The sequence below is a fragment of the Phoca vitulina genome, unplaced genomic scaffold (genome assembly GCF_004348235.1).
Source record: "Phoca vitulina isolate PV1807 unplaced genomic scaffold, GSC_HSeal_1.0 scaffold55, whole genome shotgun sequence".
Taxonomy (NCBI): domain Eukaryota; kingdom Metazoa; phylum Chordata; class Mammalia; order Carnivora; family Phocidae; genus Phoca; species Phoca vitulina.
This window is the reverse complement of record NW_022589758.1, coordinates 2,209,725-2,234,567: the sequence shown is the minus strand read 5'-3', so window position 1 is coordinate 2,234,567 and position 24,843 is coordinate 2,209,725. Positions and strand designations below refer to the sequence as shown.

General features: G+C 45.0%; 1 protein-coding gene across 1 annotated transcript in view; it reads right to left on the bottom strand.

Moving 5' to 3' along the window:
* CA5B (carbonic anhydrase 5B) overlaps window positions 1–24,622 on the bottom strand; it is a 42,401-nt gene extending 17,779 nt beyond the window's left edge. The window contains 8 exon segments of the mRNA XM_032389587.1: window positions 1–101; window positions 1,183–1,249; window positions 3,348–3,385; window positions 3,387–3,448; window positions 4,410–4,514; window positions 7,204–7,401; window positions 17,221–17,412; window positions 24,514–24,622. Coding sequence (XP_032245478.1) covers window positions 1–101; window positions 1,183–1,249; window positions 3,348–3,385; window positions 3,387–3,448; window positions 4,410–4,514; window positions 7,204–7,401; window positions 17,221–17,359 — 710 coding nt within the window. The 5' untranslated portion in view covers window positions 17,360–17,412; window positions 24,514–24,622.
* Between the last annotated feature and the right edge of the window lie 221 nt (window positions 24,623–24,843).

Sequence of the window (24,843 nt, the reverse complement as noted above, 5' to 3'; positions counted from 1 at the left end):
GAGAGTGGCGGGGTAGTCAGGGACCCTGAGTAGGTCCAGTAATCTGGGCAGGCAGACATCAGGCAGGAAGGATCAAATGACCCAAATTCCACAAGGATGTCCTGGCCAAGAGAAGAGGTTACCCAAACTATCATTCGGTGCTGAAAACCACTCGGGAATTAGATGACAAGGCATTGATTCTTGGGGACGCTGGGGACTAGCATTGGTCTAGAGGAATTGCAGGTAACTCCGGGTGCCTTAGGACAGAGTCAAGCCCATGCTTTGTTCCTATATATAATTAACTGTGCAAGGTTCTCTTTTTTAAAATTGAGACATAACTGATTTTTTTTTTTAAACTGAGATATAATTGACAACAGTGTAGTTCTGATAGTCCTCCACGGGAACACGGCACAAACCACTTCCTCCCTCCATTCTATGTTTACTGCAGGTGGTCTCCTCTGAACTCTTTGGGAGGCATCAGGCAGTAGCTGGTACATGAACAAGGAAATTTCTTTTTTTCAAGAGAAACCAACAGAATTCTCCTTTCTAAAACACAATGCAAATTTGGGGGAGCCAGGCTCCTGGACTAAAAGGGGAGACAGAAGAGAGGGAAGGGAAAAGAGGGAGATAGACAGGGAAAGAGAGGGAAAGAGGTGGTGGGGAGAGAGACCGAGGTGGGGAGGAGAGGGAGAGAGGGAGAGAGAGGGGGAGGGGGGGAGGGGGGGGGAGAGAGAGAAGATGCGGACCTCCAGGGAAAAGCCCCTTCGGGATTCTGAATCATGAACAGTTAGTCCTGGGGCCTGGACAAAGGTATCCATTCTGAAGGATATGGGTCATTGTTCTTTACAGGCCAAGCCACGTTTCTGTCAAACGCTTCTCTGCTCCCTGCCCGTGGGATGGGAGGTCGAGTCAACAGAGCTGCTCTGGGTGTTTCCAAAGGGACTCAGAAGGAGCAGAGGAGGGGACAGCACTGGGTTCCCGAGTCCCCGAGTGCTAGGGCAGGGCAGCAAAACCAAAGCGGTCAGCGTGCACCCACAGAACCACTTCTGTCCCCTGCAAGGTGTCCCAGGGCCGGGGGCTCTCAAAACACGCATATGAAGTGGCAAGTGCTCTTCCACGACAACTCACAACGTGCCTTGTGAGTGTCTCTATTCTGAGATTAAACATAACATGTATTTCAAGTGACTTAGGGAAAAAAATTACCTTATGCTTAATTGACGGCACAGTGTCCACCAATTTCTGTAGCTCTTCATGATGTGTAGCTAAAGAACAATAAATGAGAAAATATTTTTTAAAATGAGATCTTATTCTAGTATTGTTATAGAACGTGAATTCCTATCAGACTATTGGTGATTACCTAAAAACAATCTACAATACTGAAACTGCACTTAAACTGAAAATTCAGGATGTTATAAACATCACTGAATGAAAGCAGATACAAAACAAACGGGCAGGTGGTTTGCGGACAGGCTGAAGCCCATTGTGTGTAGGGAAAGGTGCCCCTGCTCTGTTAGCCTCACGCCTCCCCCACCCCCACCCCAGCCTCCCTGCTACTTGGCCTCCAGGGACACTGGTGGCTAAAGCTCTCCCAGCCACCCGGAGCGGGTAAGGCCCAGCTCTCAGCGCACACCCACGTCCTCAAGGGCTCATTCCTGGAGCCTCAGTGTAATAACCATGTGTTCCAGTTTCTGTGTTTGATGCTTTGACATCTGAGGCTTCCCAACACTAGGGGGGTTGCCCCTCCCAGGGTGAGCTAATTCCAAGAGAGGACAAACAACTGGGAGAGTGCCCTTCATAAGGAAATCAACCAATCCAGAGCCCAAGCAGCTCCTTTATCGGGCTCTGACATGCCGGGTCACTGTCCCTGTGCCCTACCCGCCCCAGGACCAGGTAGCAGACAACTAGGGACAGCCTCCGTACCACAGAACCTACTGAGATCATTCAAAGTAGCCAATCTTCAGTCCGCTTATACTACCTTATGCGCTCCTTCCCCCAGGAACCACAACAGGCTCTCATCCACCATTTCTCCTCCTTCCCTCTGCCTCCTGGCCATTCCTGGCGCTTCCCCATGTGGCCCTGCCTTCCGGCTTTAGGGACTGTAGGATAAAATTCTTCTTTCACGACAGTCATTCCCATGTCTGTGTGTCTTGCCATACCTGATGAAAACAAATCTGGGGCACCCTGACAACACTCTGCCTCCAGAGCTTGCAGGAGGCCTGCACCTGCTGAGCCTCCAGGAGCTCAGAGGCCCTGCACAGAGTGTGGTCCGCAGATTTTCGATCCAGTTCTCCAGCTGTCAGCTGTGTGACCTGGCAGGAAAGCAGTGAACTTCACGGAGCTTCACTTCATCTGAAAAATGGAGATGATAGTCTCGTCATCAAAGACCTCTGGTGAAGACAAATGAAGCACTTAGCAAATACATAGTTACATAGCACTCATAAATATTAGTTCCTTTCCAGATCACTTCCCATAGCTGTTTGCCTTTATCTTTTTATGCCATTTAGAATATATTAACTGATCTCACATTTTAACCATTATTTGCCCTTATCCTTTTATAATAGTGCCAACAAATAGAAGTGTAATGCAAACCACAAAGGAAATTTTCAAGTTTCTAGGAGCCACATTTAAAAAGTTTTAAAAAAGGTGAAATTACTTTTGAGAACATATTTTATTTTGCCAAATACATTGAAAAGACTGTCATTTCAACATGTAATCAACATGAAAAATTATTGAGTTTCCATTTTTTTCCACAGTGAGTCTTAAAAATCTGTTGTGTATTTTACTCACACAACACATATGAAATTAGATGTTAAATTTTCATCAAAAATATTTGATTCATAATTTACTTGAAAATATAGATACACATACTCAAGTTGTTCTAAACATTCTTAAAAGTTTTCCAACAACTGAACTGAGTATTAGTTCTTAAATTCAAATTCAAATTAATTATAATAAAATAAAAAATCCATTTCCTCAATTATACTAGCCACATTTCAAGTGCTTAAAAGCCACACATGCCTTATGGATACCATATTGGACAGCACCATTTTATATCATTTGGGATGTATTTGTAACAATCTTGTACTTTAAGCATTGCTTATCTTACCAATGCATTGATCCCAATATTCTTAAATAACAATATTGTAATGTTCCATCTTTCCATTCTCGTATACGTTTAAAGTTGGTAAGATTTTTTTTACCTTTAAAAATATTCCTATCATAGGGGCGCCTGGGTGGCTCAGTGGGTTAAGTGTCCTGACTCTTGATTTTGGCTCAGGTCATGATCTCAGGGTCGTGAGACTGAGCCCTGCGGTGGGCTCCACACTCAGAGTCTGCTCCTCCCCCGCTCATGCTCTCTCAAAAAAAAAAAAAAAATTCCTATCATAGCTAAACCATCTTCCTCCAGTTGTTGCATCCTCAAAGCTTTGAAATTTGATTGTATTATGATGCACCAAGTGCAGCTGAAACACTATAAAAAGGATTAATGCCTGACCCTATAGGACTGCTCCAAAAGAAATCGACTGCCTTATTCAACCTACGATATTTAAACATGTTTCCTCATGCAAAATAAAGCCACTGGGAAAAGCATATGACAATCTGATGCAAAATGAGACAGAAATAAAGAAAAGGAAGAAATTTATGTAGAAGGAGCAATTAATATTACTTTGAAATAAAGGGATTTATTTGATGAGAAAAAGTATTTATATAGTAAAGAGGATAACATTTCAGTGAGGGATCAACATTTGTTCACTTCCATCTTAATTTGCAGGAAATATGAAAATCCAAAATCCACTGGCATCAAAAGCAGTAAAGATGCTTATCCTGAGAGAAGCAGATTCTCCCTACGGAAATTAAACAGGAGGTAAAGACACAATTCTTCTTTGATGGATAACCACTCGAAGTGTGTTTCTTTCAATTTTTAACGTAATATTTAAAATTAAATTAGGGGAGGGGCACCTGGGTGGCTCAGTCAGTTAAGCGGCTGCCTTCGGCTCAGGTCATGATCCCAGGGTCCTGGGATCGAGTCCCGCATTGGGCTCCCTGCTCGGCGGGAAGCCTGCTTCTCCCTCTCCCACTCCCCCTGCTTGTGTTCCCTCTCTCGCTGTGTCTCTCTGTCAAATAAATAAATAAAACATTAAAAAAAAATTAAATTAGGGGAAATGTTGTAAAAAAATTTTTTATTTATTTCCTTATGTGCTCCCTATACTTCCCTACAAATTATTCCCCATCCATCATTCATAACCTTTCTGGCATCACCATCCCCCCAGCCTCCCAAGTGAGACGACTCAAGGATGTGGTTAATTTTGCTTTCTCCTCACTTGAAGAGGAGTCCATCTCCAAGTCCTATTGCTTTTTGTAGAGAGCAAGATGGAGGCACTCATGTAAAGCAGGGGCCCGTGTCAAGTGGTGATACAGGCAGTTAAGCATACCGCAGCTCCCAGATATCGCCGAGACCAGCACCAACTGACGACACCCCAGAACTCGTAACAAGCAGAAGCAGAGAAGTCTGCAGGGGCCCAGGAGTGATTTGATCCCTTTAAAAAGAGAGAGCTTTTGCAGCAAACAGTCAGACTCCTCAGACATGACCCCTCTATGTCTAACCACTTAAAAAAAGGCACCTGTTGCCGAAAGTTGTGCCCGATGAATCTCTGAACAGAACTGAGATCCTCCACTGCCTGAACATCAGAAAAAGTGAGTGCCGAGAGCCGACCTGGCCTGGACTGACACCTTATCTCAACTACGCGCCCATAGACTGACTACATGTTTGGTTCCTTCACTTCCTGCCCCCTGTGCTATCTTCTTTGTTGTGTGGCTTATCTTCTGTCCTGCTCTGTGTGCCATGTAAGAAGCCAAGTTAACCACGTGGTGAAATGTCACTGAGTTTGGAATCCTGAACCTGCTCTATAATTATGTTAACTTTGCTTTAGGACTGAATAAGGCTGACACTGTGGAAAGACAACTCGTGTGTGCCTTCACAGTGTGCTCATGACACTTTTATTTTAGAAATGCTTTTTAAAAACGTGCTTTCTCCCTACTTCAATTGCTACAGCCTTCATTTAAGCTCCTACCATCTCACACTTGGATTAATCTGACCTTGTGGACCTGCACTACTGATTGGGTTAATCTCAAAAAATAAAGCAAATGACTTATTAATTAAATGAAATCATGCTCTACCACACTGTGGTATAAAAATAACCAGTACTGATGAACCTGTCTTCTATCTCCCCTCCTAAGCGGCAATGATCATCATTCTTCCTGTCTCTCCCCAAAATGCACATTCTGCATTCTGGTCACTGTTTTTGGCCATTTTCTGAACATCTGCTTTTGCACATGATTTTCCCTCAGTCTCCAATGCCCTTCTAATCCTTTTGACAAACTCCTATTCATCCTTCAATACCCAAGATAAATGTCCCCAAATAAAGGAAATTTTCAACTTTTAATATTTGTGGGTCCTGCTCCTGGGCTCCCAGGGAAGCTCTGCTTTAACATTTACCAAGGTCAAAATGATTCAGCAACACCCCAGAGCATGCGCTCTATTTCTGCCCTGAGCATACACTGTACACCTGCTTTGTTGAAAATAACCAAAAACGAGCATTCTGAACATAAAAGATAAGAGAAAGTAAGAAACTTCCCTGGTTCCCAAGAGGTTAAAGTCATAGAGCCCTGCATATACTGGAAACTTAAGATAAGGGCCGCAACTTCCTGAAAAGTTCTTTGTCTAATAATTTGTAAGTTTTTAAAAATGTTGTAACCTCTTATGTATATAAAATGTATGTAACCCTACCTCAAATGATCCTTTAGGGGAAGCACTCTCTTCTTCGTGAACATTGTGTATCCTGGGCAGCTGTCCTCACTTGGACTGGAATAAAACTCTCTTCCTTCCCGCCCCGCCCAGACATTCTAAAAGGTTTGTTCATTTTGCATCAACACCCGTCCTTGGTGAAGTCACCACAGACTTCTCTGAGTAGTCTACATCATCCCCTCCTCTGTGGTCCCACAGCACTTTTAGAAACCCTTTCTCAAATCACACTGGCTTTATAATTCTAATTTCCTGCATGCTTCTCTCACTACACTTTGACTGCTGGGAGGTCAAGAATCTAGTTAGTATTCCTGGCACTTGGTGCAATGGCTGGCACTCAGTAAATACAGAACGAATAAATAAATCAATGGTTGACAAAATACAAAATGTGACTAAAAATACAAAGTGTCTTTTTCTTGCCTGACTATCCTTTTGCACTGTACTGCAATCTTACCATTTAAAATCTGGCTAAAGAGTGTTACTATTTAATATAGAAGCTATTTGTAACATCAGCAAGCAGAGAAGATTAGCACACATTCCACGCACCAGAAAACAAATTTCAAATAAAAGTAATTCAAATGATCTATATATACAGTTTCAAATAAAAATAAATTCAAATATATAATATTAAATAAAATTTCAAATACACAATCTCTCTCTCTCTATATATATATATATAAATAGAAAACACCACTCATACCAGAAGGAAACACGCACAAAAATGAAAAGGGACATGGTTCATACACTCAAAAAACTCTAATGATGATGCAGCAATTCCACTTTGGGGTATATACCAATGGAAAACAACACCTCAGAAGATATTTGGACACCCATGTTCATAGCAGCATTATTCACAATAGCCAAAAGGTGGTTGCAACTCAAGTATCCACAGGTGAAGAGATAAACAAAATGTGGTCTATCCATACAATGGAGTATTCTTCAGTCTTAGTAGGAAATTCTGACATCTGCTACAATATGGATGAACTCTGACGACATTATGCTCAGTGAAATCAGCCAGTCATAAAAAGACAAATACTGCATAATTCTACATATATGAAGTACCCAGTTGTCAAATTCACAGAGACAGGTAAAATGGTCACAGCCAGGAGCTGAGGGAAGGGGAAAATGGGGAGTTATTGTTTAAGTGGTATAGTTTCAGTTTTGCAAAATGGAGAGTAATGGACACGAATGGTTGCACAACAGTGTGACTGGACTTACTACTGAACTGTACACTTAAAGATGGTTAAGATGACAAATTCCATGTTACACGTATCTTACCACATTAAAAAAAGAAAAGCTCAGTGCAGTGAGTCCCATGCCACTGCCCAAGGCGGTCTGCGTGCCCATGGATGCGGTGTGGTGGGGCCTGGGCTGACACGAGGCTGTCCCTTAACTCCAGACAAGACCACCAGTCGGGCTCTCACCTGATTTATCTGTAGAATCTTCAAATTCCACGAGGAAAGAGTACCCGTTATTCCAGACATGGAGGCAGGTGGTGGGGTCGTAAGAGATGGTGAGCGGTTTTAAGCCAGGATCATAGACGCTGTCCCTCCACCGGATGTTGATGGGCGACTGGCGCTCGCCCCCCGGGACCAGGTCCACGGTCTCCCAGAGCGGGTGCACTAGGAGAAAGCACAGCGGGGCCATCGTCAAGACGCCGCCATCCGGGATCCCAGAGCAGGCAACTCCGTGCTGGGGTGTGTCGAGGTGACGCAATCTAAGTCTCAGGAGTTAGCCACCCGGAGGCGCACGGGCCCGACGGAAGCAGGGGGCAGAGGCGGCTCAGAGAGCGCCTGGCGCAGGAGCAGCCCGCTGCTCTGTCCGCCACGAGCCGCTCGGTCTACCCGCTCCTACCCTGGCCTCTCACCTAAACCAGGCACCGCCCGGTCTCCTGAGGACAGGAAGACGCGGGCAGGCTAGCACCACGTGGAAGGAGGGTATTCTCAAATGGGTTTCCTTTCTTTACTGATCATCTTCTGAGCCCCACCCACCAACCAGGTTCACATACAAGTACAAAGTAATGAAACTTTCCATCGTGGACTTCTCTTCAACAAAGGCCACAGGGGAAGAGGAGGGACACGTTTTGGAACGCAGATGTTCACTAAAGCACTGTAAATTTTTTAAATTGCCGGGCTAGTAGAAATAAAGGCTTGCGTGGCATGCGTCTGTAACTTAGCTTGCAATGTGGAAGATTTCTGGATTATTTACACAATGCGATATTACAGTCTTCCAACTGAGATGAGGGCAACACTCCAGGGTTTTGGAAAAATGAAGGAAGGTACCGATGAATCTGGTGAGGAAAAGGAGTCTTTTTTTTTTTTTTTATTTGACAGAGAGAGAGAGCGAGAGCAGGAACACAAGCAGGGGGAGTGGGAGAGGGAGAAGCAGGCTTCCCACGAAGCAGGGAGCCGATGCGGGGCTCGATCCCAGGACCCTGGGATCATGACCTGAGCCGGAGGCAGACGCTTAACGACTGAGCCACCCAGGCGCCCCCAAAGGAGTTATTTCTTCTTAGTTTGAGCTATGCTAACCTTAAGAATAACACTGCCAGTCATTTCACCAGCAAAAAATATGAGGTTTTGGGGGGGAGGGGAATAGCAGAGAATTACAATCTGGGACAAGCAAGCTATAGCAAAACCATACACAAGTCCAGAGAACAAAGAGGAATGCTCTTTTACAGAGGAAAGGAGGAAGCTGGGAAGGCTTTTAGAAACAAAGAGTCCACTGGAGCAACCTGGGAGCTGGAACTGCGGTGGCTTCTCATTGCCTGAGTTGTAACTGTTTCACTGGCTGGGTTCTTGCTGGGGGAGAAGGGAAATCTTCCTTCCTCCTGCTGCCACAGTAAAGGAGTAGCTAAAGGAGTATCCCCTGCAAAGTTTATTTCTTCCTGTTGGGTCTGCAACTGACAAGGAGCACTCCGACTCCACTCTAGATCCAGGTGTTCAGGTGTACTGTACCAATCGTCCCACACAGACGCCACACATCACTGATAATGATTTTTCTACAAAGAATCAAGCACCAGGTGTTGTTCGTGGGAAGTCTCTGATAAATCACAGTGGACTTCCTGTAACACAGAGAGCTGCTGAGACATCCATGCATGATGGATAGGACGTCATGCATAATCGGGGGTGCTCCAGTTCTCTGCCCCTTAGAAACGCCCCAGATGGGTAGAACCAAGAGCAATAGGGAAAGTAGAAGAAACATGAATTGAGATAAATCATTACCAATGACCCTCTGAGCCTCACCCCACTACGAAGAATGAGAGTAAGGATCTGAGAAAGTGATAAGGTAGCTGCTATTCAGTCAACCCACTCTGTATGGCAGGTTCACAGAGACACCTTTTTTCATTTAAAAAAAGGCCCAGAAACTTGCCTCCGGTTGACCTTTACAAAGGAGACATTTGTGTTGCTTGGGTAGCTGGTAAAATGTATAAAATTGAAATCCTAGCCGTATGGGTTTTTTTTTGGGGGGGGGGGGTAAAAATGAGACAGAGGGCTCTCCTGAGAGTAGACCAGTTGTTCTCAACAGGAGGGATGCTGCCCCTAGAAGACACTTGGCAATGTCTAGAGACATTTTTGGTTGTCACAACTGGAAGAGTGCTACTGACATCTAGTGCATAGATGCCAGACATGCAGCTAAACATCTTACAATGCACAGAATTGTATGACCCTAAATGTCAGTAAGTTGAGAAACCATGGTCTCTGCAAACTCAAGGTATTTTTTTTAACTATTTCTTTCTATAAAACAGTACCATCTTATCTCTGGAGAGATCCAAACCCAATGTTTTTATTGATTTTCTTAGTATAAAAGAACTTGCTCGTTTGAGAACAAGAATTTTGTTTCAGAAACCTAAAACAGAAAATGTATTTGCCTGGTACAATATTTTAATATAATAATCTAATTAGAATGCAAATTAGAAAGCAACTTGTAGGAGTGCTGACAATACTGACTCCATCTTTGGCCCACCATCTTGTTCGCTGACCTGTCTTAGGGCTATGTGTTATGGGCCCCTTAGAGATTAATATTCGTACCTTAGAAATGCCAGCCAAGGCCAGAACGTGGAGATGTTCGCTTTGGCCTCCCACGAATCTATTAGAGATAACACAGTCTCTCTCCCCTTCCTGACGCACAGATGGTCCCACAAGGACTGTTAAATGTTGGCTGTCAATTAGGTGCATGCAAACCCTGTGAAATGCATGTGAACCCTCTGACCTCACTACAGTGCCTCCTGAGAGTCCCCTCACTCTATAAAATCTGTGGACCAAGGTCCAGACTTTGCAAAGAATAGCTGTGTCTCGTCTGGATCGTCCATCACCTGCCTGATACCCTGCAGTAAGTTACCCTGAATACAATTTGGTGTAAACTGTACGTAGTGGCCTGCTCTGTTTTCCAGTCTCAAAGTGCCTTCTCAGTTTGGGGGAAACTTTACTATCCTTCTCCCACCTTCTAACACAGGCAAACAGCCCTGATTCGGTTGTAAGGATGCCTGGCACAAAGAGACCTTGCAACTCCTTCCCCTCTAAGATACTCAGACTATGGCTGAAGGTTTGAGAATTCACACGCTTCAAAACCAATTCATGAGGGTCTCCTGTAAGGACTAGGCAAGAAGGAAACTAACAAGCAGATCCCCAAGACGATCCCTCCTTTCACCTTGACTCGTCCCCCACGCTCCATTCAGGAAATGCCCAGAATCTACTCACCCATGCAAACACTAGCCCAAGAAAAGCAGGCCTATTCCTTCATTGCTCTTTTATGACCTTAACGCTCCTATCAATTTATGCCTTTTGATTCACAAGTTCAGCTTCTAGAAGGTTTCCTTTCCCCCACCACTTCCTCCTCTGGGAACCCAGACCATCCCCCCACCAAGGCCTCTTAGTGACTGTCACCCTAGTGAAGCCAGCTTTTCCCAAGGGTTTGTTTTGCAAGATAAACTGTCGTGAGAGATACATTCACATTTTTGTTCTTTCTTCCTGCGGGTGCCAAGGGCAGGCCACCCCAAAATGTGCCACTTTGGCTTATTATTTTGAATTAAAGTTACTTAAGAAACAGCCAATGCAAGAACACTTGGAAGCCCCTTTGCCTCCAGAAGGCAGGAAATAAATCTCCCATGTGAAAGGTACTCTTCCTGCACCAGGAGGTAAAGAGACAAACCTTATCACCATAGATAGGAAATTCAGAGCCAAGAAGTTTGTATAGGTAACCCTTGTTCATTTTACTAATTTACTACTCCAGCCCAAATTCTTTTTTTTTTTTTAAAGATTTTATTTATTTATTTGACAGAGAGAGAGACAGCGAGAGAGGGAACACAAGCAGAGGGAGTGGGAGAGGGAGAAGCAGGCTTCCCACCGAGCAGGGAGCCCGGGAGCCCGACGCGGGGCTCGATCCCAGGACCCGGGGATCATGACCTGAGCCGAAGGCAGACGCTTAACGACTGAGCCACCCAGGCGCCCCTCCAGCCCAAATTCCGTTTAGAATTCCTTACGAACTGAAGATCCTGAATAATACATTTTCTTTGTCTTGCCAATTCCCCACAGAGTTATTGTTTCTTTGTAACGGTAGAAATGCTAACCACTTTGGTCATTTCTTTGGATGACAGTTGTATTATTGAGCCTCCACATGCATGTAATTAAACTTTTGGGATTTTTTTTCTGTTGTTGATCTGTTTCATGTCAATTTAATTCTTAGACCAGTTAGAACTTTGAAGAGTAAAAGAAAAATTTTCCTCTCCAATACGCCCATCTCCTTCCTCCACTTTAACAAAATACAGACTGAAATATCTTGGTAGTTGCTCATACTTTCCCTCAAAACAGGAGGAGGATTAAGTGTTCTGATCAAAAGTGCCTTCATTTTCAGGTTCTTCTCATATGGGGAAAGTGAAATAAACAGAAACGGTGATCTTAACCCACCATGTTTCAGTAAGCAGACCCACACTCCCATTATGAAGCTGTCACTCCTATACTGATAATGAGCAACAAAAATACCTGTAGATTCCACAGTGAAAATGTGCTCGGTTCTAGTTCTTATCTGTAGGACTAGTCCTGGTTTTAACTTATTTTGTGTTTGTTCCACCCTATGTCTCCAGCCTCAGGAGGGTCCCTCTTTCAACTCGTGAAACAGAGAAAGCACGTTCCTGTCTTAGCCCCTCAGTTCCTGCTCCTCCTCGTCAGAAATCAATTTCCCCTCATTCAGCTCAGGGCTGGCTCCTATTATTGGCTTGTCACCTCTTCAGCAAAAGTGTCACCTCCTCACCTTTCTGACTACCCTATTATATGATGCCCCCTTTTTAAAAAAAAATCCTAACATTCTGTTTTCTTCAAAACATTTGTTACACAGGTGTAATAATTCTATGCATATATGCTTAATTATCTGCCTCTCCCAGTGTTGTATAAGCCCCAAGAAGAACTGAAGTGGCTTTTAATCACTGCCTGTTCACTGAACATATAAGATGAAGAGCATTGCTGGGAAGGTTCCAGTCTTCTTTCCATCTTTATTCCTATTACTTTACTGATCACATTATATTTTCTTCAAGGATCTTTCAGGCTTCTCTCTTGCCTTGCCCATGACCAGCAGCCCAGTTCAGGGCCCTAAACCCTGGACCTCATACCATGCCTCTTGGTCTTAATACCCTTTACCATGTTTTGTCATTCACCAGTTTTCCTAAATTACCACTCATCATGTTGTTCCTGTGTTAAAGTCTGTATGTCAAGTCCTAATTTGTGTCCAGTGCCAAGGTTTTCCTATTAGGAACCCACCTCAGCCACCTAAATTTCCTTTCTCCTCATTCTTCCCAAACTCTGGTTTTGCCATTCTATTCTCCTTGGTCATTTCAAGTGATATATGCTATAAATGTGTAAAACACCCACGGGCTTTGAAGACTTAGTACAAAATACAGAATGTAAACTATCTCAATATTTTTTACATCAATTACAGGTTAAAGTGATAACATTTTGGGGGCGCCTGGGTGGCTCAGTCATTAGGCGTCTGCCTTCAGCTCAGGTCATGATCCCAGGGTCCTGGGATCGAGCCTCGCATCGGGCTCCCTGTTTGGCGGGAAGCCTGCTTCTCCCTCTCCCACTCCCCCTGCTGGTGTTCCCTCTCTCTCTCTCTCTCTCTCTGTCAAATAAATAAATAAAATCTTTTTAAGAAGTGATTAGTATTTTGGATATACTGGGTAAAACATATTAGTAAAATTAATTTCATCTGTATACTATATTTCATCTATATATTTCCTATATAGAATTTCATAAATGAACAAATTTGTTTTTCCTGCAGTTTTACTGAGATGTAATTGACATGCTATTTGTTCTTTTTTAAATGTGGTTGTTGGAAAACACAGAATTGCCTATGTGGCTCATATTGGTGGCTCACGTTATTTATCCACTGGACACTGTTGTTCTACACCCTCATTGGCTTTTTCTCCCGCGCCTTGCCCCGTTACCGTCCTTTTTCTCGAGATGTGCAGATTTCCTCATGGAACTGAAGACCACCCTAGTAGGCCTGGGGCTCAGCACGGGGACATGATACATAGGGACAGCCCCCTCCCAAATGACATTGTTAAGGGTGATCTCAGAATCACAAATTGTCTTCTCGGAGCATGAGGGCTGTTAGATGCACTTTGATGCTGAGCCCAGGCAGCTGCAGCATACACATGCGGCTATCAGCACAGTTCCTGGGGGTCAGTTCAGGGCTATGTGTTAGCTCCTTATAGCGACTGGCACCCCTGAGGCCATTAACATAATTTCAAGGGGCTCTTAACCAGTCCTTTGTTTCTCAGGATTATTCATAAGTTACTGGAAGACAACATAGTTGGGGTATCCCAGTTTGTTTTATCTAGGGATTAATAAAATTCTCTGTGAAGACATTGTGAAACAAGCTTTTCTCTTTTTCTTTTAAGATTTTTTTTCTTTACGGGGCGCCTGGGTGGCTCAGTCGTTAAGCGTCTGCCTTTGGCTCGGGTCGTGGTCCCAGGGTTCTGGGATCGAGCCCCACATCGGGCTCCCTGCTCAGCGGGAAGCCTGCTTCTCCCTCTCCTACTCCCCCTGCTTGTGTTCCCTCTCTCGCTATCTCTCCGTCAAATAAATAAATTTTAAAAAAATCTTTTAAAAAGATTATTTAATAAATAAATTTTTAAAAAATCTTAAAAAAAAAGATTATTTATTTATTTATTTGACAGAGAGAGAGACAGCGAGAGAGGGAACACAAGCAGGAGGAGTGGGAGGGGGAGAAGCAGGCCTCCCACTGAGCAGGGAGCCTGATGTGGGGCTCGATCCCAGGACCCTGGGACCACGACCCGAGCCGAAGGCAGACGCTTAACGACTGAGCCACCCAGGCGCCCCAACACAACAAGCTTCTTAATACTATTGTTGTCCAGCCTTTGTGTTCATCAAAGTTAACAGGAGAAATAACAGAACAATTTACTAATACAGTTATGATACAGACCAGTCCTGTCAAACAGAACTTTCTCTGATGATGGAAATTTTCAATATGGTAAGTGCTAGCAACTTGTGCCCATAAAATTATAATAAATTGACATTTATGTGAAAATACACACATGGGTCCAGTGGCTAGATTTTATACAGTGCCATTCTATTCCACATTGTCCTAAAAAAAAAAAAATGTTTCTTTTCCTTCTAAAAGTAGGGAGATTGTTAAGATTATCATTTGAATAACAACAAATCTGTACCATTCTCACTCTAGTTGATACTCTTTATATTTCATTAAATTAAAAATTAACATTATTAAATTTATTTTTTTCTGCTCTAAGATCTCTGCCTAGTATTTTTTTTTCATGTGACAATTAGGCTAAACTTCACTAGATGATACACTAAGCAAAGCTGATTTTATTTGCACCTTGGGTAATAGATGCCGGACTGTCAACATTTACCATCTGCTACTTGAGATAAGTGCAAACAGCAATGTGAGTGGACAGCCAATGATTCCCTGGGAGGGGGCGGGGACCGGAATGAAGGTGAAGCACAAAGCACAGACAGGCTCTAGGGAAATACTGCTTTCTGAATCTGCTATATCCTCCTACTTCCTTTACTCCTCATTCTGCTTAACCCAATCTTAACAATGGCCAGACAAACATCTGAGGGAGGCAGTGAGTCAATGATGATGATAAAGACGATGATGATAATCACAGTACCAGAAGTACCTGCCAACACAGTCCTCACCAAGTACTAGCTAAGGACTTTCCATATTGTCTTTTCTAACCCTCAATGATCTTGGGTTGTTCTGGGTCACAAGTGTACAACAGGCCTTCTGCAGGGGTATTAAGTTGCCAGACACGATGCATATTGTCTTTACAACTGATTAGCAGGAGGTCTGGGATTTAGGAACAGGAAATGCTCAGTAGCTCAGGACAGCAGAGACCATAAAATTCACCCCAGTGAAAACAGGGAGGGGTGGTGCAACATGCCAAAAGCCAAATCAAACCACGACTGTCACGTTTTCCTTAGTAACTTATAAACAAGAACATTTCGCCTGATGTGCGAAGTTAATCAAGGGAAGCTCCCACATCCCCCAGTCACCACTTTTTGGGTTTGTCAATACTGAGAGAAGCAAACTATCTTGAAGACATTAGCATATTGAAATTTACACGTTTAAATTTCATCTTTCTGTAAGTAAAAACAAAAAAAAAATCAAGGAAAACTCCCACACCCACACAAAACTTTAGTAACTAGATGAATACAACTATTTTTATTTCTAATTTAAGCTTCAGACCCCAAAATGCAAATGTTGAGAATAAGCCTATCAGAGTAGTATGTGGGTCTGCTGGTAAGAAGTCACACCCTGCAACCAAAAACTTCTGACTCCAGCCAGTTTATTCTGAGAACACAGTCAATGTTGGAAGAAACAAAATAAACTTAGAATAAAAATATATTTTTGAAGCACTTTCAGGACAATGAATTTAGCTAGATTAGCATTACTAATGAATTCCTTTTCTTATGTGCAATATAGGGTCAAAGAGAGGAAACCAAAGGAGGAAAAATTAAGAAACCTGGAATTCTGAAGCAAGCCAACATTTGAAACTCTGTGTTAATTCATGGAGAAAAGTGGGAAATACATAAAATATTTCTAGCCATTTCATTAAACTCCTCTCTCCACTAACACACACATTATCCTCCTCCTATCATTTCGTTGGTTCTTCACTAGGGTTATTTTGTTCATCAGGGGATATTTAGAAAGTCATTCAACACCTACAGTGCACACTGCACCCACAACAACACAGAATGACCCATCCCTCGTGTCAGTAGTACCTCGGTGCACAATCCCTGCACCATAGGGACGGGGCAGGGAACTGGTATTTCAGGAGGGGAATGAGATACGAGAGCGTTCAGGAAAGGCCATCTGCTGCCTCGCTTGATATGCTGCGTCTACGGCAGAGCACACACTGGTAAGCTGGTCAACTAGAATGAACGCTGCCATTTGTGACTTGAGAAAGAATATTCCAGAGCGTGAAGCTACTGACCTGCTGACAAACATTAACATGCAACTTCCAGAACGTTAAGACTCACAGAAATAATTCGCAGTCTGTGGATCAATGTCACTAAGAAGACTGTTGCTAACAAGAACGATACAGAACAGGTTCCAGAGTATCTGAAACTGGGACACCTCTCTTATCCTATTTCTGCATGACATCATTTTATTTATTCATTAAGATTTTGTTTTTATTTATTTGACAGAGAGAGACACAGCGAGAGAGGGAACACAAGCAGGGGGAGTGGGAGAGGGAGAAGCATGCTTCCCTCTGAGCAGGGAGCCCGACGCGGGGCTCGATCCCAGGACCCGGGGATCATGACCTGAGCCAAAGGCAGATGCTTAACGACTGAGCCACCCAGGCGCCACCGACATGACATCATTTTAACATGTTAAAATTAGTCAAGAAAAGAACTTTCCAAACCTATTATGGAAATCATTTTGCAATATATACGTGTATCAAATCAGCACATGCCACACCTTCGACCTACACAATGTTAGGTGGCAATTCTATGTCAATAAACCTGGGGGAAAAGAATCTTCCACATTTATTTTAGAAGACAAAGAAACAAGTAGTTATTCTCACATTCTCAAGGCACATAATCCCACTCTGGAATGCCACTGACACCTATGGATAAACACAGGACACACGTCATTGTCATGCAACACCAAGCCTCTCACTCTCTCTTTTTTTCAAAAGTTTCATTTATTTATTTGAGAGAGAGAGCATGGGCCAGCGGGGGAGGTGGGGGGCAGAGGGCAGAGGGAGAGGGAGAGAGAATCTCAAACAGACTTCAAGCTAGTGTGGAGCTCGATGCGGGGCTCCATCTCATGACCCTGAGACCGTAAGCCTGAGACCACAACCTGAGCCGAAACCAAGAGTCCAAGAGTCCGCCGCTTAAGCGACTGCGCCCCCCAGGCACCCCCACCTCTCGCTCTCTTTAAGGCAGCAGCGTACTCACAGGCTCGGTTCCGGCTTCTGTACGTGCAGGTGTAGAGGCTGCAGGGCCTCGCTGGCACGAACCTGGGGCTCTGCAATCTTCTCCACAGTGACTTGCATGGAGAGGCTTGAAGAATGACCCTCAGGCTACTCGTCGCCATGTTTAGCTTGAAATCTTGACCGGGTCCCAAATGACTTGCAGGAACCTAATAACCTAGAGGCAGGAGGACAGAGGAGGCAAAGCTATACACAACGGAGACTGACCATCAAGGGGAAACCTCTAAGCAGGACACCACCACTCAGACTATGAGTACACATGGTGGGGGTGGGGAGGGGGAGGGGAGGAGGGGGGGATGAGTCGGTGGTTAATCCGCTCCTCTTCCGGAAACTCACTGGTTACCCCAGGAGCACAGACTCTCTGGCTGTGCCGGCCACTTCCCACCGCTGCCTGCACACCAGCCCCGTGGACTTGGGTTCTTCCCGCTCCCGAAGCTCCCTCCCGCCTCAGGGCTTGTGCAGATGCTCCTCCCCCACCCTGCCTGGTGAATTCCTCCCCTCCCTCCCCTCCCCTCAGGCGCTCCTCTCCCGCACCACCTCCTAGAAGCCTCCCCTGACCGCGCGCTCACCGGGCGAGCCTGGCGCCCTCTTCGGCTCCCTCACGCTGCTGCCTGCAGTTGCCCACCTCATCGAGAATGGACTTTATGACGCCACCTCCCCAGCCACGAGCCCCGCGGCGCTAAGGACCCTGTCTGTCTCTGGCACAGCTGCATCTCTCAGGGACGCAGTGCCTGGCCCGTGAGGGCAGCTCCGTGACCTGGGCACACTTCCTTGGTGAGGGGGATGTTGATCCCGATTCCAAGAACCGCACGCTGTGAAGTGATTGCCAGCAGGTTCTTGCACAGTAGGAAGGGCTTTTCCTAGATGCCGCCATCACCCCGTTGTGTGGTTATCTATACTTCTGAAACACTTTTAAATGCTTGCCATTTAAGAGGAGGGCCTCGTATCCCTACCGATAAGATCTGAAGGAGGACCATATCCAGAGACAAATCTAAGCTAGTCTCACAGGGATGGGAATTCTGCCAGTAAACGTTTGCATTTCAACATTTACTGTCATTTCCTTTGTTCCAGGAACCATGTTGGCTGCTGGGATGCAAAGCGGAACAAGGCATGAACTCTACCTTCCAGGTGTGCAATTAATTTCTCCCCCTTGGAGCCTCTGGAAATGCACATCATATGGCAAGGAAAACCATCCATGACTCCTCAGATTCTGCCTTTGGCCTATCAGAGGGCACTCAAAAGTCTGGCAATGGTGGTGCGGAGGAGAGGGGCCCAAAGTCACAAAAGAGAAACTGAGGGGGCACTGAAGACCACGGTCACAGATTGGAACTTTGACTCTTTATTAAAATAAAGAGTCAAAGATGCAAAAAAGCACATTATGATCCCCATCAATGCTGACCAAGAAGGCACATGTTCATTTCACCCTCTCCTCTTCATGTACCTCACTATTAACCGGCTGTGACCGAGCTCTTCCCCCCTGTATTGCTGCCTCAAACTTGCCAGATCTGAGCTAGAGGAAAAGAAGCCTTCCCCCAAGGGAAAGGAGAGGAAAAAACCACACCTGAGCTGTGTCCACTGAAAGCAGGAAGCAGAGTTACTTCCTATTACTGCCCTGAAAAGAACAAATGAGGGCTCCAGGCGGATCCCTTTATAACCAGCAACAAGCCATGTGTCTGGACAAGTATTGCAAAGTGAAGGGTGATAAACAGCTAGCCTTGCAACCTGCTGCCACGCACTGTGTTGTATGCATCACTTTGCCAATGAACACACTCAAGGCAGGGAGTGAAAATGCACAGCATGTTAGCCAGCTTGGGCTGCTAGACCAAAATACCACAGACTGAATGGCTTAAAGAACAGACACTTATTTCCCACAGTTTTAAGGGCTGGAAATCCAAGACCAATTTTCTAGCCAATTGGTTCCTGGTCATCCACATCATAGCTTGTACACAGCTACCTTCTCACTATGCCTTCATGTGAGGAACAGATAGCAAGCTCTGGACTCTCCTTTTTCTTCTAAGGACACTAATCCTATCATGGAGGACAACCCTCATGACCTAATCAAACCCTAATTACTTCACAAGGTTCCATCTCCTAATACCATTCCACTGGGTATTAGGGCTTCAACATATGGATGGGGGTAGAGAGAGCAGAAACATTCAGTCCATAACACATGGCCACCACTTTAAAGGGGACTAGTAGAAAGTTTATGAATCCCATAGAGGTGCCTCGCCTCCAGGCCTAAATCCCTATGTGGGGTCTTAGGGCCAGTGTATTAGTTTGTAACAAAGAACCACAGCCTGGGTGGCTTGAACAACAGAAATTTTACAACAGAATTTAAACAACAGAACTTATTGTCTCACAGTCCTGGAGGCTGGAAGTCCGAGATCAAGGTGTTGGTAGGGTTGGTTCTTTGTGAGGGCTGTGAGGGAGAATCTGTTCCAGGCCTTTCTACTTGGGATGGTTAATTCTATGGGTCAATCTGGCCAACAGATGCAGGTGACACAGTTGAAGGTGGAGCTAGATGGGGATTTGAGACTAACTTGAAGAATACCGATTTCCAAGAGACTGGAAGACCCTCAGGTATTATTCCGTACATAGAGGACGGTTTCCGACGACTCCATGTGCACAGCACAGGATGGAATGCAGTGGGCAGAGTGGAGCCGGGAAGGTCAGTGACAAGGAGATTCCTTCAACCATCCTTCATTCAATTCATCACTCTTTTATCCTTTCATTCATCAGGATAGCAACCAAACATCTATTAAATGCCAGACACTGTTCTAGGATCATTGGGGGGATAAAACAAAGTCCCTACCCTTGTGGAACTTACATTCTAGTAGGGGGAGACAGACAACAAACAGCAGTGTAATACATAAGTCAGTTGTACAATTAAATTAAAATATACTCAGTGAAAAGCAGAGCAGGAGAAGTAAATTTGGAGTGCCACTGGGAAAGGAGTGTTGCATTTAAAATAAGTTGCTCAAAGGAGGCCTTACTGAGAAGGTGAGATTTGAACAAAAGATTGAAGGAAATGAAGGAATTAGTAATAGGACTAGCAGGAGGAAGGGCATTGCCCAGGAAGAGGGAATTGCCTGTGCAAAGACCCTGAGGTGGGAGCGTGTCTGGCACATACAAGGGGATAGTAAGGAGGCCAGCATGGCAGGAATAGAGTGTACTAGGAGGAGGGTAGTAAGGGAGAAGGTGGAGAGGTCATGGCTGCCAGATCATGTAGATTTCTAGGCTACTTTGTAAAGGTTTTTTCTCCAACTCAGGGTTCCTCAACCTTGACATTATTGGCATTTGACCAGATAACTCAGTTTGGGGGCTGTCCTATATGCTGTAGGATGTTTAGCAGCATCCCTGGCCTCTACCCATTAGATGCCCGTGGCACCTCCCTCCAACTGTGACAACCAAAAATGTCTCCAGACGCCGCAGATGTGCCTTGGAAAAGGGCAATCACCTCTGACTGGAAACCACTGCTCTAAGGAAACTGGGGCACAATGGAGTTTTGGCAGCACAGGAGGGACACCATCTGATTTATATTCTTAAAAGATCACTCAGGCTGCCCTACTGGAAATCAACTGGGATGGGAAGCAGGAAAGCAGCAGGGAGATCATTCAGGATAATCCAGGGGCTTGGAACAAAAGATGTCATGGTGGAAGTGGTGAGAAGGGGTTGGGCGTTGGCTATATCTTGGAGAGACTGCCCATAAGATGTGAAAGAAAGGTAAGATGTGAAAGGAAGGAGTCAAGGATGGCTAGAAGATTCTTGGCCTAATCAACTGGAAGGATGGAGTTGCCATGAACTGAGATGAGGACCACAGTGTGCAGAACAGGTTTTGGGTGGGACATCAGTAGCTCAGATTTGGGCACGTGAGTTTGAAATGAAATTCCAGTAATCCAAGTAAGACAATATGAAGCACTGAACCAGAGAGTGACAGTAGAGATGGACCAAAGTTCTTTGTATTCAGGAGATTGCCATTTTGGTAAAAAACGTAGGATTTGGCACTCAACTGGAGGAGAGAGAAGGGAAGCAGTTGTTGAAGAAGGCCCCGTGATTTTATGGCTGGATGATGCTGGTGGTAGAATGAGGATGAATGCCTGAAGAGAGAAACAAACTGGCAAAAGGAGCAGGTGGGAAGGGAAAGAGGACAGACAGTCTTCCTGCTAATCCTATGGATTTGAGGTCCAAGGGGACAGCAAGAGGAAAAATCTAGAAAAGAGTTCTGATCTGTGATCAGGAGAGGTCATGTGGCTAGAGAGAGAAGGAAAATCCCCACCCTTCCCCCCAGGAGTAACAGGTGTATACAGGGAGCCTGACAAAATGGAGTAAGGAGGCCAAGAGACAGAAGGAGCAGTCGAAGACAATCAAGGAAGGAACAGAGCATGGAAGGTCAGCAGTGAAGGTTCCAGGAAAATCCAAATAAAAAGAAACTCAATTTAGCTAATGCTAGGCTACAATACCTGTGGCAATACATGAGGTTATTTATGTTAAAGCCTAAAGCCAATCTACTCTGTGACATTAAAATTATAATTTATTGATAGGTGGTTATTTAAATTTACCTACAGATCTCATAAAATCTAAGCTTGTAAAACCACAAATAATGTTTATCAAACATTATACATAACAATGAACTAATAGCATACATTACCAGATTTCACAGAAAATCTGTCCTTACTTAAGTTTGTCTTGAAGATGGGACCGTAGCCTGGATGGGCCCCATGAGTGCTAAGTTTTTTGTACCATATGCCTTTGCTATCACTAATGATTTATGTATGTCCCTGGCTTTTACTAACATGTCTTTTATCTGCTGTTTTGCAGACTAAGAAATGTGTGAAAAAAGAAAAAATTCTAAAAGCCTTTAAAGAATCATTCATAAATTATGTATTCATTAAATGACAGGTAGAGCTGACCTTTGAACAACAGAGCTCCATATATATGTGGGTTTTTTTCCCCCCAATTAATACAGTACAGTATTGTAAATGTAATTTCTCTTCCCTATGATTTTCTTAATCATGTTTTCTTTTCTCTCGCTTAATTTATTGTAAGAATATAGTATATAATACATATAACATATAAAATAGGTGTTAATTGACTATGTTATTGGTAAGGTTTTTGATCAACAGTGGGCTATTAGAAGTTATGTTTTTGGGGAATCAAGTTATAGGTAGAGTTTCATTTGGGCAGGGGGTCGGTGTCCCTAATCCCTGTGCTGTTCAAGGGTCAACTGTAGTTTGAACTCTGCCTGATTAAGCCATTTATACATATGCAAAACAGACAGAAAAAAAAAAGTACTCTAACTAAAGGTTACAGTTACATTGAAAAAAATTCCTTGATTCTCATCAGACTGACCTTTCGTTTTCTCACCTCCTGAGTTCAAAGGAAGCCAGTCTTTTGCAAAAGCCCTGAAATGGAAATCAGAGGTTATGCTGTCTTGTCCCGACAGCATAGAAGAAGCTGAGCTTCTTCCTCTCACCTACTTCTTCCCCAAGATCATGATCCCAATCTGGGGTTGCCAGAGGTTTCAAAATACATTTCTAGTAACTGTTTTGTGTGCTGCAACTAAGTGCCCCAGCACTGCCAAAGAGATGCATTGTCCTCCTCCCGTAAGATTTCCAAAAGTTCACTCATTCACTCACAATTCACTCAATCTTTATTGAGTCCCAACTGTGAGTGATCACAACCTTTTGACTGGCTCCAGGGAGAACAGGAAAGGTGTGTACAGGCCCAGAGAATGGTGCCCTTGCTGATCTTGGCCTTTCCGTGAATTTCAGTCCTGGTTCTGACATAAAAATTATCTGAGAAATGCCCCAGGTAGCTGAAAGGTTTTCCATTTCCAACATACCCGTGAACGGTGACCACCCTGAGGGATGTGCAGCGGCAGATAAGAGGTAGGGTCTGGAGCAGCTTCCCTCATGAGAGAAATCTGCCTACTCCTCTCCTTATTCCAGCAAGGTTTTTTGTTTTGTTTTGTTTTTTAAAGATTTTATTTATTTATTTGACAGAGAGAGACACAGCGCGAGAGGGAACACAAGCAGGGGGAGTGGGAGAGGGAGAAGCAGGCTTGCTCCTGAGCGGGGAGCCCGATGAAGGGCTCGATCCTAGGACCCTGGGATCATGACCTGAGCCAAAGGCAGACACTTAACGACTGAGCCACCCAGGCGCCCCTCCAGCAAGGTTTTTTAATAAAAGAGAGGAGATGGCCAGATTAGCAGTAAAGGACGAAGAAGGAGAAGCAGAAAGCAACATAGTTTTCAGTGGCTGGAGGAGAACAAGTTCTAACCGAATTAAGATGTACACATTAACTTCTTGTATTTCTCTCTCTTTTTAAAAGATTTTATTTATTTGACAGAGAGAGAGATAGCAAGAGCAGGAAAACAAGCAGGGGGAGTGGGAGAGGGAGAAGCAGGCTTCCCGCGGAGCAGGGAGCCCGATGTGGGGCTCGATCCCAGGAGCCTGGGATCATGACCTGAGCCGGTAACGACTGAGCCACCCAGGCGCCCCAACTTCTTGTTTTTCTCAAACTTTCCCAGGGAAAATACAGGGGAGGAGACGGCACTTACATTAATATTAAGGATTTGCCACCAGGCTTAAGGTAGTAGCATTTAACACTGAATGCCCCAAAGACTCGTAACTATCAAAAATGTTTGTACTTCAGCGGTTCTCTTTCAGTTCTGGGGTGGGGCACAAAACAAAAAGGCCAGAAGTAATTGCGGAAGGAGAAGGCTCAGATTTGTCCACGTGACACAGCTGTGATGCTGATCCCCTGCCTTGGAGGTGGCTGTGACTCCGTCCACAGACCCTGGTAATTTAGGGGGTGGGGGATGGGGGGAATACAATCCAGACCCTAGTTAGTCCCAGCTTGCTGCGCCTCGGTTTCCGGAACTGCTATTTCAGATTTTGTAGCCTTTACCCCTGTCTACAGGTATTTCACAGCAGACTGGACTTTCTTGAGTTAATTCACGTCCAACCACCCCTGGCCACACTCCCTCCTAGGGCCCTCAGACAGCTGTTTCCCGGCAAGTGCAATAACTCTAAAGGAGGTGCTGCCATCTGGTTGGTGACTCCCATTGTAGAAGAGGGCTACAGTGGGGAAAGGGCGATGCCGTGCCGGGACCCCGGCAATACTCGCAGGACTAACAGCTGTCCGGGCTCTGAGATCTGGCGTGGCGGGGTGCGGGTGTGTGAGCACGGTCCCGGCCCTCCCTGAGTCGGCCTGCCCCCGCTGTGGGCCTCACTCCAGTCGGCCACCGGCCCTTACCTTAGCGTTTCTCCACAGCACGAAGTTCGGCGGCTAGCTCTAGCCTGGGGACCCGCGGCAAGTGCGCTTGGACATCATAGCCACGCCTCGTCTTCATCCCCACAGCCCAGGCCACGCCCCTCCAAGCCTCTCCCAAAATGGTCGGGACCACGCCCCCTCACGTCCTTACGTGCGGCCCCGGCTACGCCCCTCCAGGCCAAGCTGTCTGGCCCACGGCCTGGCCTCTCCCCTCCCGTCACAGCCACGCCCCCTCACCCGGGCCACGCCCATGAGCTCCGCCTGGGCCCCGCCCTTCACCTTGGTTACGCCCCTGCGCTCCGGGGTGGTTTA